A 19,785-nucleotide genomic window follows, 5' to 3' on the forward strand; every position below is an offset into this window, starting at 1 on the left:
ACTGAAATCGACTGAGTGATTCCCGAGATTACACTCTCTTAATAATATTAGTATAGATTACAATGGCGTGACGTTCGAATTTCATGAGTGTTACCGGTTCGAAACTGGTACAGTATCCCGCGAAGCACTTCGCCGTAATGCGCTTCTCGGCGCCACAAGTTCTTCTCCCATGCAGTCTGCTGAGAGCATAAGGTTCAGTTTCGTCAGGTGTTCACGTGTTTAGTGCTCAGTGTGTTGTTCCTTTACCATTTTTATTATGTGAGCATGTTTATATATATAATACCTTCATAAAGTACAGGAAATCTTGTGCGAAAACACGCGGTGGCCGCATTACGGCAAATTGCTTGGCGGGAGACAGGCTCGCAGCGCAGGCGACCGGGCGAGTGGGAATCCCCCGAATTGATAAAATAACGTCCCTGTACTACTAATAACGTTTTTCGGAGAGAAAAATACTTTTATCCAAATACAATATACAATGTATAGAATTATACGAATCATAATAGAATTATAAGAATAGTAATACTAAATGTCTGTATTTGTCATTTTGGAATATGTAACCACAATACATGCACAGCCACGGTGATTCTGTATACAATGATATATTAAAATGTCTTTTGAATCCTCCATGTGATTTAGTCTTCAATTCTTTTAGTTCAGGTGCTGGTCTGCCATTCGAAATAACATTACTTTTCTCCCTAAATGTAGGGGCTACTGTAGATGGTCCTAAGGAATAATTTAAAGGGTTCGCTATAACACAGTCACAATCATAGGGGAATATTCCACCAGTTATCCGACTCCATGACTAGATGGTACAGGGGACCCCGGGTTCGATTCTCGGCCAGGTCGGGGAATTTAACCTTCATTGGTTAATTCCGATGGTTCGGGGACCGTGTGGGTATGTCTGTGTCGTCTTTATACGGCGTTAACTCGAAAGACCTGCACCAGGCCACGTCGGAGGCCACAGCTATTATTATTTCACCAGTCAAGCTATGCTTTGAGAATGTAGGGGAAGGAAGAAAAACACTATTTGCCTTTGTGTCTCACCGGCAAATAATGCAGGACGCCAAGCGCTACATGGTTCACCAGTGCACTGAAGGTCACTGACACCCATCCTGGGAGAGATTGTCGTTGAAATGCCACTGGCAACATGTGGCGTAAACTGGAATCATCGAACAGGCTTTGTGTGCGCGCTGTGTATTAATTTTATTCAGTTCGTTGGCACTAGATGGTAATCATGTGCCGGCCCCGTGGTGTAGGGGTAGCGTGCTTGCCTCTTTCCCGAGGCCCCGGGTTCGATTCCCGGCCAGGTCAGGGATTTTTACCTGGATTTGAGGGCTGGTTCGAGGTCCACTCAGTCTACGTGATTGGAATTGAGGATCTATCTGACGATGAGACAGCGGCCCCGGTCTAGAAAGCCCAGAATAACGGCCGAGAGGATTCGTCGTGCTGACCACACGACACTTCGTAGTCTGCAGGCCTTCGGTCTGAGCAGCGGTCGCTTGGTAGGCCAAGGCTCTTCAAGGTTGTAGTGCCATGGGGTTAGTGGGGTTAGATGGTAATCATATCTTTTCTGCCATGTGTTACGGGAATCTGGTGGATTTAGATTGAAAATCCTCAGCCTGTTTCCAGTCATTCGACCGGGTCAGTAATGGAATGTTGGTAGAAAATGCAAATTATGTAATAAGGAATATACCTCGTTTCTCTTTTTCTGTATGTTGCTGGCAGCAACACCACCACGCTCCTGTTAGATTATATTAAGTTATTATTGGAATACATGTGGTGATTATCTCCTGAAACATAATTGATAATACTTCCATCATCATTTAAAGCGTTACTCTGTGGAGTAATTACTACGGCTCGTTTTCTGACCTGCTGGCAGCCCAGGCCATTGAAAATATAAAAGCTGTGCGCTATAGAGCTCATCTCATTCCATTCAGGTCATTCCACGTGACCCCATCCAGCTAACATCCTCCCGCTCCAGCTTCATGTGATACGTTGCTAAGCATTGCGAATTTATCTCACCATTCATCGATATCAGAATCCAAGTGCTGCAGAAAGACGTCCTGGATGCCGATACAAAGACATAGAAATTAGCTTCATAGGGTATAGCTCTGGGATAGAAAAATGTAGAATCTATAACTGTTCATGCTCAGATAAATTTCATAAAAGAACTAGATAATAGAAGTTCAGTAGTTCCTGCCGAGCTGAAAATGTAACACCCTTAAGAGATGTGGGTTTTCCGAAGAATGCTACGGATCTCGTGGAATGACTATGTCTCCAATTCTGTCGCGTGAGAAAAGAACGAATGTTGTGTGTGTACACTCAAGAAAAAGAAAGACTGACTACCTTGGGCATATTAAAAGGAAAGATAAATAAAACCTTCTAAAATTGTTCATACAGAACAAAACTGATCATCCTTAGGGTCGAAAAAACCCGCTCTTGGCTGAGAACTTTAGGGAGTGGACAGGACTAGATTCAAGTAGACTGGTGAAGACAACCGAACATCGTGCAGACTTCGCACTGATCGTGGCCAACGTCCAGTAATGGAGAGGGCACTACAAGAAGAAATATGTTCTGGCTTAGAATAGCTCACTGAAAATCTACGTATGCTTATGTTTTGTAGAGTTTTCTCTGTCAGAGTACCAAGAGAAAAGATGCTGAGGCATTATGGAATCAGGGGTATTTTATTACAGGTAATCAAATATATTTTATGTTCACAATATGAACACAGTGAGTATTTATGATAGAATGAGTTCTTGGTTAAATATTTACAGGGGTTAGACAGCATACGATAAAAATGTCATGATGATCCGTATTCATAAGTAGTAAATTTCATTGTGGTCCGTATTGACGAATGATCACTAACAAAGAAGGTGAAAGAAAGGTCCACCTGGTATTGAATAGGTGGACCTTCCTTTACCCTTCTTTATTAATGATCCGTAATGACAGTCGTTACATTTGGTAAGTAAAATTGGCCCACCTAATGCTAAGGCTAATGACATAACTATATTTTCTCAATAATTAATTACATTATCATCACAGTAAGCAGACCCGGTCAACAGCTGGAAACTGCAGATGATGATGATGATGATGATGATCATCATCACAGTGTTAGCCCACGGGTTACTCGGACCATCTTCAGTCATACATATTTAAACAATTACGCCAATTTAGAGAAGGTTGTAATCTTTCACCTGTATTGTTCATGGTTTACATGGCTCTTTTACTGAAAGGCATTCAGTTAGGTAGAAATGTAGTAAGCAGTTTGGCCTCTGCTGACGATTTGGTCTTATCGGCAGACTGTGCTGAAGACCTGCAAACTAATATCTTGAAGCTTGAGAGGAGCAGCGAGTTTGATGTGAAAAATATCCATTTTAAGACTAAAGTGGTGTTATTTGGGAAGGAACGTAAGATGACTGAATGTTAGGTAGGAAATACAACAGGTGGATCATTTCAGATGTTTAGAATGTGTATTCTCCCAGGATGATAGTAAGAGTATAGGAAGTGAAACTGAATCAATGTGTAACAAAGCTAATGCCGTGAGCTGGCATTTGCGATCAACGGTATCCTGTCGGAAAGAAGTGAACACACATCGATCTGTACATCGATCTGTTTAATTAGGATGTGACTCCATGTATGGAGCTGTGCGTACAAACTGGCTTCGGTTGTGGGGTCATGTGAGACGAATGAAGGAAACTGGATTAAAGGAGAATAATGAACTCAGGCATGAAGGGTTAGTGGTGATGGTGATGATTATTTTAAGAGGAAGTACAACTAGGCAATCATCCTCTATTAACACTAATCAGAGAGGAAAAATGGAAGGGATCCGACACTTCGAAAAATTAAGGTATCGGCCAAAGAAAGACAGTGGCCACGAAGGGCGTGAAAATGAACGACTCCCTAGACCTCGACGCCTCATACCTTTGGGGTCAGAAAAGAACAAGAGTTGACCAAGGGAGGTCGTATGGGAAAGATGAAAGTGAGGAATCTGTCACAAGTAAGTGGAAGCAATGTCAGAACTCAGCTGAGGGTCCCGTGGTTGACAACCCTCGATCCCAAGTTCAGAGCCCCTGGGGCCCCTTTAGTCTTCTCTTACGACAGGAAGGGGATACCGTGGGTATTATTCTACCGCCACCACTCACAGGGGGAAGATGAAGGTTTAGAGAAGCGACGGAAACCAAGGTGACGAAGTTTAAAACCGGTTTTTAATCGTTTAAAGGTAAAAGTTGTGGAACTAAAGGAAGTCTCAAAGAGAGCTGCATCTGGAGACTTGTGGAGGCGCGTAGTTAATTCACATAGACTCGCAGACTAAATACTCGAAGGCATAACAGTCTATAAAGAAGATTTATGTATTTAAGTGTGTATGTATGTAGGTATGTATCTTCTTCCTGGGCGTTTTCCAATTTTGGTGGGACGGAACTCTGTGTGGACTTGGCCCAGTTTAACGCCTGATGTCTTTCCTGACGCCAACCCTATATGGAGGGATGCCATCATTATTGCTTGTTTCAGTGGTGGTTTGTAGTGTGTAGGCGAAGATGTGTATTGAGACGAACACAAACACCTAGTCCCTACAACAGAAGAATAAGCCATTTGCAGTTAAAACCTCCATCCGCACCGGGTGCCATTTTGATGCCACGAGTTAACGAGTCTTTCGCGTCTATTCGCTTAGTTCTCTGCACATTATAACATTATCCGGTCCCTTAACAGGGCCTCCTGAATCATGATCATGAGAGGGTTCCATTTCTTGCACCACGGACGACTTGATGCGTCGCTCTAGCTAGCTCCTTACCGGCCTTGACACGCACTGTAATCGGAGTAGTTTCAGAGCTCGACACGTAGCGCTGGTGACCTGAGTTTATGCGGTGGAAATGCATACTCCTCTATGGAAAATATATTGACTTTGATTGCCGATTTATCGTAATTTATAGGTATGGAGAATGTTACATAGATTAAAATGATTATTCCTAAAGGTTTACTTTCGTTTATATTTGTCAAAATAATGTCATGAAATGAAACAGCGGGGAGATGGAGTAGTCCAGCTGATGTTCTGATATTGACTATGATTGCCGATTTATCTTAATTTAGGGAAAGAAGGAGCATGTTACATTGACTAATACTGTTAAAATAATTAATCCTAAAGGCCACTTTCGTTGTTATTTTCCAAAATAACGTCGTAAAATAAAACTGCGGAGAGATGGAGTGGAGTATTCCAACTGACGATCCTTAACTGTGAGGAATAATAGTAATCACTTTTATTATCCATAGCATTTCGATACATGGCAGAACTTTACACAACACTTTTGTCTTCCGATGTTAATCTTGAGATTAATAGTCATTGTTCAATTAGAGTTTTAAAATGCTTAAAGTGCTGCTGTCAGGAAGGAGGTTGGACAAAACATGTCTTTTTTTTCTATATTCGGTGTATGGATAACACAAATATTTTGACTCAAACATGTTTAAATTTTAATTACAATATATAACGTTTCAGATTAAATTTCATTCAAACCTTGCACTAGAATTTTAAATACCGGGTGAGTTGGCCGTGTGGATAGGGGCGCGCAGCTGTGAGCTTGTATCGGGAGATAGTGGGTTCGAATCCCACTGTCGGCAGCCCTGAAGATGGTTTTCCGTGGTTTCCCATTTTCACACCATTATGTACCTTAACTAAGGCCACAGCCGATTCCTTCCCACTCCTAACCCTTTCCTATCCCACTGTCGCCATAAGACCTATCTGTGTCGGTGCAACGTAAAACAAATAGCAAAAAAAAAAAAAAGAGAAGCATTTTAAATACAAATTCATTGAGAAAAAAGTATTTTGAATAAATACATTGTAAACTGGTCACTGCACAGGTAACACTCCATGCGTTGGCCCTTACTGTCATAATAGTAATGGTTCCTGCTTGTCAGTGTTTATATGTTAAAATTCAGATTATCTTGGATAAAAATGTGTTGTGTTACTGTCATGTGGCAAATATGACTCCGCCTAAAGGATTATTCAATGAAAGAAAATTTAGGGGTAATAAATACCCGATTAACGTGATTAGTTGCCACTCCCGGAGGCCCGGGTTCGATTCCCGGCTCTGCCACGAAATTTGAAAAGTGGTACGAGGGCTGGAACGGGGTTCACTCAGCCTCGGGAGGTCAACTGAGTAGAGAAGGTTTCGATTCCCACCTCAGCTATCCTCGAAGTGGTTTTCCATAGTTTCCCACTTCTCCTCCAGGCAAAAGCAGGAATGGTACCTAATTTAAGGCCACGGCCGCTTCCTTCCCTCTTCCTTGTCTATCCCTTCCAATCTTCCCATCCCTAACACAAGGCCTCTGCTCAGCATAGCAGTTGCGGCCGCCTGGGCGAGGTACTGGTCATCCTTCCCAGTTGTATCCCCCGACCCGAAGTCTCACACTCCAGGACACTGCACTTGAGGTGGTAGAGGTGGGATCCCTCGCTGAGTCCGAGGGAAAAACCAACCCTGGAGGGGCAAATAGATTAAGAAATAAAGAAAGAAAGAAAGAAAGAAAGAAAGAAAGAAAGAAAGAAAGTAAGATAGAAAGAAGATAAATACCCTAAATATAAACGAAAAACGAAGGTGAAAGTGCTAACTGCTTTGAGCCACTCCGTAGTTTTGTCCCGGTCTACAGAGAAAATTCGTGAAATGATTGTCTTCCTTTGCTCTTTTTTTTCCTATTCGAAGTACAAAATATATATTCGAATATTTCCAAACACAGTTAAAGAAAAGCAAATCACTACACATTAAAAAAAACGAATTAGCGTATAAATTAAAATTCTTGTTTAGGACGAAGTTACAGCTAGAAATTATTTTGAGCCACTCATTACATTTGTTCTTGTTTGCAGAAAATGTCTGTTCGAAGTACAAAACCCGCATAATAATATCAGATATTCCACAATTTGTAAACATAATTTTACAAATCAAATCATTACTTACTTACTTACTTACTTACTTACTTACTTACTTACTTACTTACTTACTTATCCGGCGCTACAGCCCTGTGTGAGCCTTGGCCTCTTCTACGATAGTCCGCCATCTACTTCGATCCTGAGCGGCTGGTCTCCATGGGCGGATGTTCATTGCCCTCAAGTCAGCTTCAACTTCATCACTCCACCTATTACGGGGCCTTCCTTGTCGCCGTCTTTTGTCTACTCGGGATTTAACTACTTTTCTTGGCATTCGATCTTCCTCCATTCTTTCCACATGGCCAAGCCATCGCAGTCTCTGTGCCTTAATAAATCTAACTATATCCTCCTGGTCTAATATGTTTTGTATTTCAGCATTCGTCCTTATCCTCCAACCATTCTGGTCTTGAATTGGGCCATATATTCGTCTAATAATCTTTCTTTCAAATATCTTTAATTTATTTGCGTCATCAACTAAAAGGTTCCAGGCTTCTGAGCCATATGTCACTACATGTCTAATAAGGGTCTTATATATTTTGAATTTTGTAAGTTTAGACAATAGACGAGATTTAAATAATGTAAGATTAGCATAATAGGCCCTGTTTCCAGCTATTATTCTACGATGTATCTCCTCACTTATTCTATTATTATTTGTCAACATGGTTCCCAAATACTCAAAACTTCGTACATTCTCAAAATTATGGCCGTTTATTGTCAGATTATTTTGACTTCTTCTGCCCTCTATAACAGTCACATGCATATACTTAGATTTACTGTCATTCACCTCCAATCCCATCCATTTTCCTGCTTCCTCCATTTCAAGAAACATTTCATTCAAATATCTATCATTCCTGGCCATTAACACTACATCATCTGCATATGCACAAATTTGTTTAGATTTATTTACAATATTTCCTGTATCCATTATTTTTTCAAGGACTTGGTTAATTGCCAGATTAAACAAAGTAGCTGAGAGTGCATCACCTTGTCTGACTCCTGTATTAAGAGCAAACTCATTTCCAATTCTTCCATCCACCATCACCTTTGCCCTTACTTCTCAAATCAAATCATTACACTCCACAATAAAAAATAAACTGATTAACGCATAACTATCAGCTCTCAATATCAAGCCAACAGACACCTCATTGCGAACACATTGACATTTACGACAGCAAAACATTATAAATAAAACTGGAAATGTGGTAATTTGCGGTATACAGCTTCCTGTCAATGACTTAGGAGGCCAGCGCTCCAGCTGCATTATGGTGAAACTTTCCAATTAGAGCTTTATGCTGGGCTTCACAAGCGATTGTTAAGGCCCGTATAAGGAGCGCGGCGAGGGATCCAGTCGACCGTGCTTGCTTATTTTTCCGGACACTACTTTCCAAGAACGCTGTCACTGTCAACTGGAATATAAGTGTCACAATCAACACTGTCACAATCAACACTGATCTGCATTTAGGGCAGTCGCCTAGGTGGCAGATTCCCTACCTGTTGTTTACCTAGACTTTTCTTAAATAATTGCAAAGAATTTGGAAATTTATTGAACATCTCCCTTGGTTAATTATTCCAATCCCTAACTCCCTTTTCTATAAACAAATATTTCCCCCAATTTGTCCTCTTGTATTCCTACTTAATCCTCATATTGTGATCTTTCCTACTTTTAAAAACACAGCTCAAACGTATTCGTCTACTAATGTCATTCCACGTCATCTCTCCACTGACAGCTTGGAACAGGGTTATGTTCTCATCTTTTGCAGCTCTAAATGGCTATAATTAGGCGAGTTCCCTTATTATTATTATTATTATTATTATTATTATTATTATTATTATTATTATTATTATTATTATTCTGTAATACATCCTGGAAGAGCGATACTGTTGAAGCAGCAAGAAATTCATAGGTGCTGATAGTGTGAGACAGTCCATTTGTAAGCACATTGGCTCCATTCCCTATCAGGAAGCCGAAGAGTTTATTAATCGAACGAGTAGATTACATGGTACGGGTCATATAGTTGTAAGCTTGTATTCAGAAGATGATAGGTTCGATTCTTACCAGCGGCAGCTCTGAAGATGGTTTTCCATGGTTCCCTCTTTTCACACTGAGCAAATGCCGATGTTGTATCAGTGTTAATGTGACGTTAAACTTCAAGTTTGAAAAAGGAAAAATAGAAGCGTGGGTACGAGAGAGGCACACGGCCATACGTTTCGCCCTGTCTACAACAGAAATGCGGACCGGCTTCCTTTCTGGCGGCAGAGATTAAATCTTATGTCATAAGTCTTGAGAAATTGCAAAGCCAATTAGACATGGCTCGTCGTTGGAATCTTAAAAAGACACTGACCCACTGTAAAATCTGGAGATTCCTTGGTATCCGGGAATAAGTTTAGTCGAGCTTTCTTAACTCATTTAGACAGTTTCCATCGTAAAGGACACAGCATTAAAAAAAAAATTGTAATGCTTTAACTGACAAGGGAAGCTTTCTGACCTTTCGATGACATCGTCACGAAATATTCTAACAGTAAGATGAACATGCAAAGTAACTAGTGTGAAGTACAGCATTTTTCAATCGCCTGTAACGCTTACGTCAAGTGTTACGAAAGCAGGGCGCGCAACTCCAATAACATGTTTGCAGTTATATCGTGCCAAACACACGGTACTTGAGGGCCAGGATGGCAGTAAGGGTCACTGCGCCTGGCAGGTACCCTGCCTTGTATTCATCAGTGATTGGGGTGTTGTCGTAGCAGTCTGATTTTGGACATGGGCCTGTTCATTTGCTAAGGAATACTTTATGTGGAATACGTGTATACTATTGTATGTTTAGATAAATGACTCGTAGCCCTCAAGCTGTGATACAGATATTGGTGAGTGAGGCGATGCAGAATTAACAAGTGGACAACCCGCCTCCAACAGTGCTTCAATATACATACACATACATTACATTACATTACATTACATACATACATGCATGCATACATACATACATACATACATACATGCATGCATGCATGCATGCATGCATACATACATACATACATACATACATACATACATACATACATACATACCGCAGCCCCAGTGGTAAGATGTCAACAGCTTTCGTAAAGTACCGGTACCGGAACTAAATAGAACATCGCTTCTGTTACTGGAATGATGCTCTGGTTAAAATCCGATATACGTGTCTCGACCAAAGCCTTCGGGCACAAGAATGTAAATTTGCCACATAAAATCCATACTAGCTAAAACCATAAAGTACTGTCAGTCTCTTGGCGTATATTTCTGTCACCAATATGAACTATTCGCGCGACGCATGGAAAAGTACATGCGTCATTATGCGGAGAATTCCGTCACCTTGTATGACAGGATCTTTCAAATGACATGATTTTATATACTTATCAGTCGAGTGCATCTTAATACCAGCCTATGCGTCGCTAAGCGTGGAAGGCGTCTGGATACGTGTCACAAGACACGCCACTTTTGCTCTATAATGTATTTGACATCAGTTTTTCTGTTCTTGACAAGTGAAGTTGTTTGCAGCACTGCCTTCTCACACGACGTTATCATTATGTAGAATGAGGTATGTATATGACACTTGAAAATTCAAGATGTTATACGTAATCTCAGCATTTACATTTCTCGTATTTTAGAGATACAGCGTTACGATTAGTGTTGGCTACTGAATGCATGATTCGAAGCAGTGTATCGATTCATTCAAGTGTCGGAGTGAATCGATTCACAGGAAAGGCGAGCTCACGGCACACGATTCAGCTTACTCCCAGCGGACAGTGCTGAGTGGCGCGCTCACTGGACGTTGACGGGGAGCCGAGCTTCCGCTGCAGCGAGACAGTGTATCATGGCACATCGAAAGAATCGTGAACGAGCGCGGCTCAGTGAGACACATGATACACACGGCTCCTTATCGGCTCACTGGACACGCGGAGAGCCGAGCTTCCGCTGCAGCGAGGCATACAATGAATCATGGCACATCGAAAGAATCGTGAACGAGCGCGGCTCAGTGAGACACATGATACACACAGCTCCTTATCGGCTCACTGGACAAGCGGAGAGCCGAGCTTCCGCTGCAGCGAGACATACAGTGAGCCATGCTAGACTGAAAGAATCGTATGCTATAATGGACTCTCGAGCTCAGCTCATTTGAAAATAATACCCATTTGCATTCACTGTCCTCTTCTTACAGGGAGGTTTAAATAATAGATGCATTTATTTGCAGTGTTAAAAAGGTAGTCACAACATAATTCTGAAGTAGCTAGTAAGTAGGTAGGCTATTAGGTTATACTATTTATTAGTTTAATGCATCTTAGTATTGTAACTTAGTTGACATTTGACAGTTAAACTCGACTCTAGCCTGCCCTATGACTGTGAGTCATGCTCATGAGTCATGATCACTCAAAAGTACCTGTTTTATATTGGGAAGAACGGCTCAGTATTCTCTCAGTTCATATGTCACATCGTTGCACAAGACTTCAATCATATGTGGACAGACGCAATAACAGTATGTTGAATCAGAAAATCAGCGGGCTACTGTACATCTCGGGTAGCCTATACAAAATATGACGATTTCAAAAAATCCTCAGCTGATAGAAAAATACTTTTTAAAAAAAGACTGAGCGAGTTGTCGTGCGGTTAATATCGCGTGGCTATCTTAGAAGTGAATTCGGGGGATGGTGGGTTCGAATCCCACCGTCGGCAGCCGTTAAGATGGTTTTTCCGTAGTTTCCCCATTTTCACACCAGGAAATGCTGGGACTGTACCTTAATTCAGGCCATGGCTGCTACCTCCTAATCCTAACCTTTCCCACCCTGCGTCGCCGGAAACCTTCGATGTATTAGAGTAACTAGCATTTTTTCTAAGAAAGGAGTTCATAGTATGAAGACCAGATGGCACCTGCGAGCACTGAATGCTGTTGCTGCTGTCTTACCAGCACATACCACACAGATGCAGTAGGAGCGGTGACCAATGGGCCGTGAATCGGATCACTGTATCGATTCAGTAACGTGAACGGAATCAAATGAATCGATTCAGTAAAATGAATCGAATGTCCCATCACTAGTTACGATTGCAGACATTACAGTCGCGTGCCTTAATTTCGTAAGCCTTATCTTAGAGGATGCGGATAATTGCGAAATGCTACACTTCGCTCCAGTTACTATGTGTCTATTCCTTGTTCAGTTTAAAAGGTTTCGTGTGGGAGGTCCGAAAGATGCCAGTAATGAAAACAGCTTGTAAATGTTCAAAGAGTTATTTATTCCTAATTTTTGTGACATAGTGCCAAATATTAGGACTTGCTAACCAGAGGATTAAATTAACTTTAGTTTCCAAGCCTGGTTGAACATTTGCCAGGTGACGTAGTCCCGAACTTTTCGAATTCATAAGTAAATAAAACTATTAGATGTTGTAGAACAGTTACTTACCTTGGATAGCGTTGACATTTTATACAGCATGTACTCAGTATATTATTAGAAATGAACAACGACACCTTACAGTGTAGAGTATACATTAGTATGTCTATGGTGATGGTGATTATTATTTTAAGAGGAATTACAAGATAACCGTCCTCTATTAACACTAATCAGAGGAAGAAATGGAAGAGATCCGATGGTTTTGACGGAAGACAGGGTAGGACCAAGAAGGGCGTGAAAGTGAAAGACTTCCTGGGCCTCACCAACCTAATACCGGTGGGGTCAGAAGAGAACAAGAGTTGACGAAGAGAGGTCGGACAGGAATGTTGCATTATGAGACTGGCATTTGTAATGCCAGACTCAGCTAGGGACTCAATGGGCGTCAGCCCACACTCTCAAGTTGAGGTCCCCTGGGGTTATCCTTTTTAGTCGCAGGAGATACCGTAGGGTGCATTCTACCTCTCCCACCCATAAGGGGATAGTATGTCTATGATAAAGAAATGTATGTCCGAAATGTCAGTAAAATGCATCTAGAAAAATATATATAAAAAGTAATAGAGCCCTTTCAGAAGGCAAAATTATATAAACCCTTTTTCAACAGGAAACAGTTAAGGTCTGAACAGTTTAATGCGAGTGTTGCCATTTTTTCTTTTCAATTCTGTAACCGTAAGCTTATGCCTCAGTTAACTTAGCCATACTGATCTGTGTGTTACAGTTGAAGAGTGTGGGCCCGAAGCTGGTGCCCTTCTTCAAGACCGTGGCAATCTACTTTGTGCTGTTCATACCTGTGGAACGGCCGAGCTTATTCGCCATGTGCATCAAGTGCTTGCCCATAATCAGCCTCATCGTGTTCGTCTTGCTGCACGGCATGAGCCTAGGAGACGAGTAAGTATCTCTTCCGACGGCTGAAGTACCTCAGCTTGTTGAAATTTATGTGCGGTTGATATTTTTGGTCATTACCTACACGGCATTATAGGATCAGGTGAAGTAATTCCGACCACGGGGATTTGCGTCTATCTCATTTTTCACCCTTGGAATATATATTGTAAGGGTGAAAAGGGAAGTGGATAGATATACCCTGTGGACAAAATTACCCCAATTGACCCTACTGTATTAGAGGTGATAACCAAACCATATGCACAAGTCGCTTGTGCAACACATGTTAAAAATTATTATTATTATTATTATTATTATTATTATTATTATTATTATTATTATTATTATTATTATTATTATTATTATATTGTTCGTTGGGGCCATCTAGGATCACGTTAATTCTAGTTGCATTTGGCAGTTTTTTTCGCTTTCTTTTGAACCCAGAATTCCCTCATTCTCTGTGCGTACCTTGTCTTCTTTCCGGTTGCTTGTCTCGGTTTAGCCCATTCGTCAGTAACTTTTTGCGGAAGAGATCTCTATTGAAGACGTCTTCGGGTTTTATATGCAGGATTTGGAGGTCTTCTTTGGCGTTCATAAACCAGGGTATTGTGGTTTAGGGTTTGGAGTCAAAAAAGTTAAAGATCTGTTTAGTCAGCCTGTTTCCGTCCATTCGTTTGAGATGACCGTAATATCGTGCCCGTCTCTTAGTTATTGTTTCTGTAATTTTCTCTATTTTACTGTACCCTTCTTTGTTGGATTTTTAAAATAATGGGTGCCATTCTTGTAATTGGATCCCATGATACTTCTGATGATTTTGCGCCCTTTTTCATCTAGTTCTTCGAGGAGTCCTTTATTAGCATTTAAGGATAGGATTACGGCTGCAGACATAACTACTGGCTTCAGAACAGTTTCATAATGATGTAGTTTAGTGTTTTGGGACAGGCATTTTTTGTTGCAGATTGAGTGCGACGTTTGATAGACTATTTCAAGTTTGTGTACACGTTCCTTCAGTGCTTCTTTGTCCATTCCATTTTTCATTATGATCTCACCCAGATACTTATTATTATTATTATTATTATTATTATTATTATTATTATTATTATTATTATTATTATTATTATTATTATTATTATTATTATTATTATTTCTACCCGTTACTCCCTTTTCCAGAAACGGGGTCGGGGAGAAGCGAGATGAAATTAAACGACATGGTTTTGTGACCGAATGCCCTTCCTGACGCCAACCTCTTTTGAGGAACTAATGAAGATGAAATAAATAATACTGAATGAAATTGGCTAAGAAAGTGGAAGGAATTGGCTATGGCCTATGAATAGCAACTGTCCTGGCATTTGTCTGGAAGTGAAAATGGGAAACCACAGAAAACCACTCTCAGCAGCCGATGGTGGGGTTCATAATCATGCTCCGAAGGCACCTGGGCGAAACTGCAGACTGTATTGGCGATGTAGTTGCTTCCGTTGAAACTCCATGAGCTCGCTTTCTCTCAGATGAGTCTCTGTGGACCGGGCGAGTTGGCCGTGCGGTTAGGGGCACGCGGCTGTGAGCTTGCATCCAAGAGATAGTGGGTTCGAATCCCACTGTCGGCAGCCCTGAGGATGGTTTTCCGTGGTTTCCCATTTTCACACCAGACAAATGCTGGGGCTGTATCTTAATGAAGACCACGGCCGCTTCCTTCCAACTCCTAGGCCTTTCCTATCCCATCGTCGCCATAAGACCTATTTGTGTCGGTGGGACGTAAAGCCACTAGCAAAAAAAGAAATTCTCTTTGGGATCGGCCGCCTCAACCAGGACGTTCTCTAGCAGACATCACAGTATATTGATTTGTATATTAAATTTTGTGCCTTTTCTGGCGGGACCTAGTGTTTACAGTGCACTATGTCTTCTGGTATGGGCTAGAGCAATTTTGTTACTTTCGTTGATCTGTCTCAGCTTTATCCTTGGTTTTGACAAAATGAAAGTGACTGAGGTATGAGTGATACTAGAAATGCTATTCCTTATGCAGCCAGTCCCTGCTATGCATGGTGTGAAAATATTTCTCATAGGGTCGGTTGGTGCATGCATTTCAGTGGGCTTGGCAGACTGATATGTAATAGCAACTTCTGGCTCGGTGAGGAAAGCAACGGGAAACTCCCTCACTCCTCATTTCCCTAGTACGCCTCTTCAGTGATGCCTAGGCCATCTATGACAGCTGATGGCGGAGCTGTTGAGGATCCAACCAGCCTTCGGGCTGAGGACTAAACATACACATGTACAAAGCTTCAAGCTAAAGCCCATAGTATTTTCACGCTATTCACAATACGCTAACAAGTCACTGATTAAAACTAGTGCGAACTGGCGATCGCCAGTGAAATGTTGGAGTGCAGCATAAAGAAAGATACTATAATTGCAAGAAAAACTCGTTTTAGCTTCAGATATTCTTGTTTCATTTAAACTGCGCTCGGTATTAACAAACATGGTTTTATTTTCCTATATTTACACATTCAAAGAAAACTGTGTTATTGTTACAATGTATAGTCACTCGAAAAGAAAATGTGCACATTTTTATTCTAACATCCTCTACAACAGCGTCGTGTGAATGAGCATGTTTCACTTTATAGTGGCGTTCTACGTTATACCTTTCCTACATAATAGACTAAACTCATAGATACATTTTGCACGGTCCTCTGCTAGCACAAAGGAAAACAAAAATACTGTTCTTCACACTGGCTCTCTGCAGTGAGATTCGGCAAGGCCCTTTCTTTTTCATTAGTTTCTGCCACCATTTCACTCAGGTATTGCCGCAATGATCGAGTCTCACTGCCAGGCCTCCGCCTGGCATTGGCCATCACAGTTTGTAACGTAACGGCAATGTTAATGTCGCTTAATAACATACGCTTATCGCCTGCCCGCCCGCTTACAATGCTGTGTGTCCAGCGTGAGCGCCTCTGCTCTATACCAGACGTCATCATGCAGTTGCTCTAGGGAGCCGGTGTTACTTGCTCCGCTCTGGACGGCTGTCAGTCACGTGACAAGAGAGCAGCGGACAGGCGGGTTGCATACCGTGGCGGTACTGCACTTGCCGCTCGGAAATGTTACCGCATGAACAACAGCAATGAAATACGTACCGGTACAAAAAGAAATCATCTCTGAAGAATTATCGAACATTATAATATAAATAGAGTTGAGTAGGGTAATATGACATGTAGGTACATCCTCAAGTTTTTCTAGTAACACTATGCTTTCCCAGCCTTCATATTTATCATACTTGTTGGAATGGCATAAGGAACAACGGCGCTCCAGATTAAATTTTTTAATGTGATTCAATATTTTATTACATATTAAACATGTTGTGTGTTATTTTATTGAAGTATCGAATACTCTTCTTCCCAAGAAGGTTTGAAACTTGCTGGCGTCGATGACCTACGCTGAGCTGAACTCTCTTCCATAGTAAATGCAACATTTACCGACTAGACTTGAACGTCGTATGGTGTGAGGATAAAGCCCGGAACACACTACTGTCACCTCACGTATCACGCGTATCGTGTCGCAATCTTACCTGTCCAGAAAGATGTGCTATACCTTTGCGCCACTGACCTTCAGTGTGTACTACGTCATGCACTTCCCCTACTTGCTCGCTAAGCTGCTCTCGTTCCTCAAGAGCGGGGAGCAAACTGGCTCCCAAGGCATTTCGCTCTCGATTGACGATGCCTGCTCTAGAATACAGTCTGGATACAAGAGTGGTGAGGTTATGATAATTGCTTTAAGGGAAACTACAACAAGATGATCATCAAAAGGTCCCAGGTTCGATTCACGGCTGGGTTGGGAATTATAATCGAGGCTGATTAATTCTTCAGGATCGGGGACTGGATACATTTGTCTGTCCTAACACTCTTCTCTTCGTATTCAGATAACCCCTCTCCATAGGATTGGCGCCAGGAAGGGCATCCGGTCGTAAAACAGGACCAAATCCACGTGCTACACTACAGATGTGGGAAAAGTGGCAGAACACATCAAGATGATCATCGCCTGTAGTAAGAAGAAATATCTGACCCATCTAAGAATGAAGGCACCGACAAAAAGAAGGGAGCAGCTAGGAAGGGTGTGAAATGAAAAACTTCCTGGGTCTCGAAAGAATGGAAATTGATTATAGAAGAGGCCTGGTACAAATGAGTGGAATGGAGTTGAACAGAAAAGAAAAATCTCTTTAAATTGCTGCTTAACCCACGCGGTCGGCGAGTACACTGTCCTTTGTACCTCCAGTCTCGACACAAGCGAGTTCCGCTCACACACCCGATCCGATGGAAACTTCACTGAGTGACACAGAATACACTGAATCTCGCTTGCATAGTGGATTACATCCAACGTAACGTAGAAATAACTAGAGAGGGAAGAGTAGAAAATCGTATAGGTGCATTTTGAGGTATGAATGATATGATTTACAAAGTGTAAATCAAGTAGTAGCGAGGATTTCTTTTCCGGAAGAATAAACACTTTGTCAAAAGGAATCAAGGGATATAGTAACATCTTTTTAGGCGACTACGTCACTGATTTCCAAATTTATAAATAAACCACAGCCATCTCTCTAATATCACCCACGACTGCAACGCAATAAGCTCCAATAACCGTAAAAAAATTGTGTTAGTGGAATATGAAACCCATAACAACATTTTTAAAAATGCAGTATTCACAGAAACGTGGGGCCTGCAGATTAAGCACTGGCAGTCTTGTCAGCTCTATAGAAAGGGCAGGTGGTTGCACTTACGCCTATACACACAATCTGGTTATTGATTGCGATGTATCGATGTACATTCGACAAATGTATTAGCATTTAACAAGTACGACGGCAAAATTGTAACAAAGGATGTTCTCCAACGTTAGACTAAGCCGAAGAAAAGATATGTAAATTGAAGTGACAGTTAATTGACAGCGAAATCGTACAAATGTAAATTATTGACAACATTAAACCATTAGAAGGCTATATCTGTGCAAAGGCTTTGTGTCTATAAGAAAGCTAAAATATGTAAGCATAAAACACAATAATAATAATAATAATAATAATAATAATAATAATAATAATAATAATAATAATAATAATAATAATAATGACTTACTGACTTAATTCCTATTACTCCTGAGTGGAGCATAGGGCACATAAAAGAGCTCTCCAACTGATTCTATTTGCTGCCACATCCCAAAAGTTGTCATCGAGATATCCGTCCGGTTTTCTTTTGTATGTGTTTCTGTAATACTTGATTCTCGGGTGTGCAAGTTATTAGCCCACAGCACCCAGAGGCCAGTGGAGGGGCTGCCTCCTATAGCATCTAGGCGTGCTGATTTTCTGTCAGGGTTTCTTCCCTTAGCCTTTGGAAAACCAACTCCCTATACTAAAAAGCAGTAGCAACGCCAGAGCCCCGTTAGCCGCAATTTTCAGGGTTCCTGTAAGGCCTTCACAGCTACCATAGCGGTGCCGGGGCACATGAGGTCCCCGCTGTACTTCACCCTTACAGGCATTCCCCTACTTCTAACGTTTCCCATCTCCCACGACGTGGACGAGGGGTTGGACTTATGGAAGATAATAATAATAATAATAATAATAATAATAATAATAATAATAATAATAATAATAATAATAATTGTTCCGGGGATATCGTGAAACGCAGAGGTGTAGGAAGGGGCGGACATGAATGGGTGGATAGAGAAAAGATCAAATTTTAATTTATAATTCTAAAATTTGAAATTTTATTTCTTTCCTAGGTATTTTTTTCTTTTAGATCTCAAAATGTGTTAAACAATAACACATAATAATTGGAAATACATAGGGAGGAGCTCTACAGCTCCAGAAACAATAATTATTTGAAATCAGGTACAGTAAGAGTTGAGATAGATAGCTCAAATGTTACACCATTCCCAAGAGCACAATTGCTCCAAATAATTACAAGAAAGAAGACGGGGATCCAAAATTTACAACATTAGAACGAGAGTCTTTGCTCCACACAATTACTCTCGAGGAGATTACACTCCAAACTTTACAAGATCCAAGCCTCTCAACGGCACAATTTAACTTTTACATTAGGTAAACATTAACCAATTTCCACTGTCTTATTCCCTCGACAGTCTCATAGTCTAAGGTCGTTAGATTTGTTGAAAAGTTACATGTAAAAATTACATTAAAATAGGATTTTAAAACCTTCCCCTCGATTTAGCTTTCTGAGACTATCTGCATTAAATTGGAAATAGAATAAGAATAGTTAACAGGGGAAATAAGTGCCCATTCTACCTGGCCTTAATAAAAAGAAAAGGTTAAAGTTATTGGCCAAAAATCAAAATGTTAGGAGGCGAACACTTGCACTCCTTCGAAATTCACAGGAACATAATTAAAAACCCTATGTGGGTTTATGGCCCGACTTATAGAGGCTAAGCCTAGGTGACTAGATGGAGAGAAAATTTAAATTACCAAAGGAAGAGGTAAATGTTAAAGTTTACGAAATCATAGTCACCTCAAAACCAAGTTGAAGGGGAATAAAAGAGAGTTCCCACTTTTTATTCCCTAAGTTAGACTAAGGTCGTTAGATTTGTTGAAAAGT

General features: G+C 41.0%; 1 protein-coding gene across 2 annotated transcripts in view; it reads left to right on the top strand.

Moving 5' to 3' along the window:
• LOC136866243 (lysoplasmalogenase TMEM86A) overlaps window positions 1-19,785 on the top strand; it is a 484,014-nt gene that overhangs the window by 372,558 nt on the left and 91,671 nt on the right. For both annotated transcript variants that reach the window (XM_067143038.2, XM_067143037.2), the window contains exon 2: window positions 13,044-13,213. In XM_067143038.2, coding sequence (XP_066999139.2) covers window positions 13,044-13,213 — 170 coding nt within the window. The remainder of the gene's footprint in view (window positions 1-13,043; window positions 13,214-19,785) is intronic.

The sequence above is a fragment of the Anabrus simplex genome, chromosome 3, assembly GCF_040414725.1.
Source record: "Anabrus simplex isolate iqAnaSimp1 chromosome 3, ASM4041472v1, whole genome shotgun sequence".
Classification (NCBI taxonomy): domain Eukaryota; kingdom Metazoa; phylum Arthropoda; class Insecta; order Orthoptera; family Tettigoniidae; genus Anabrus; species Anabrus simplex.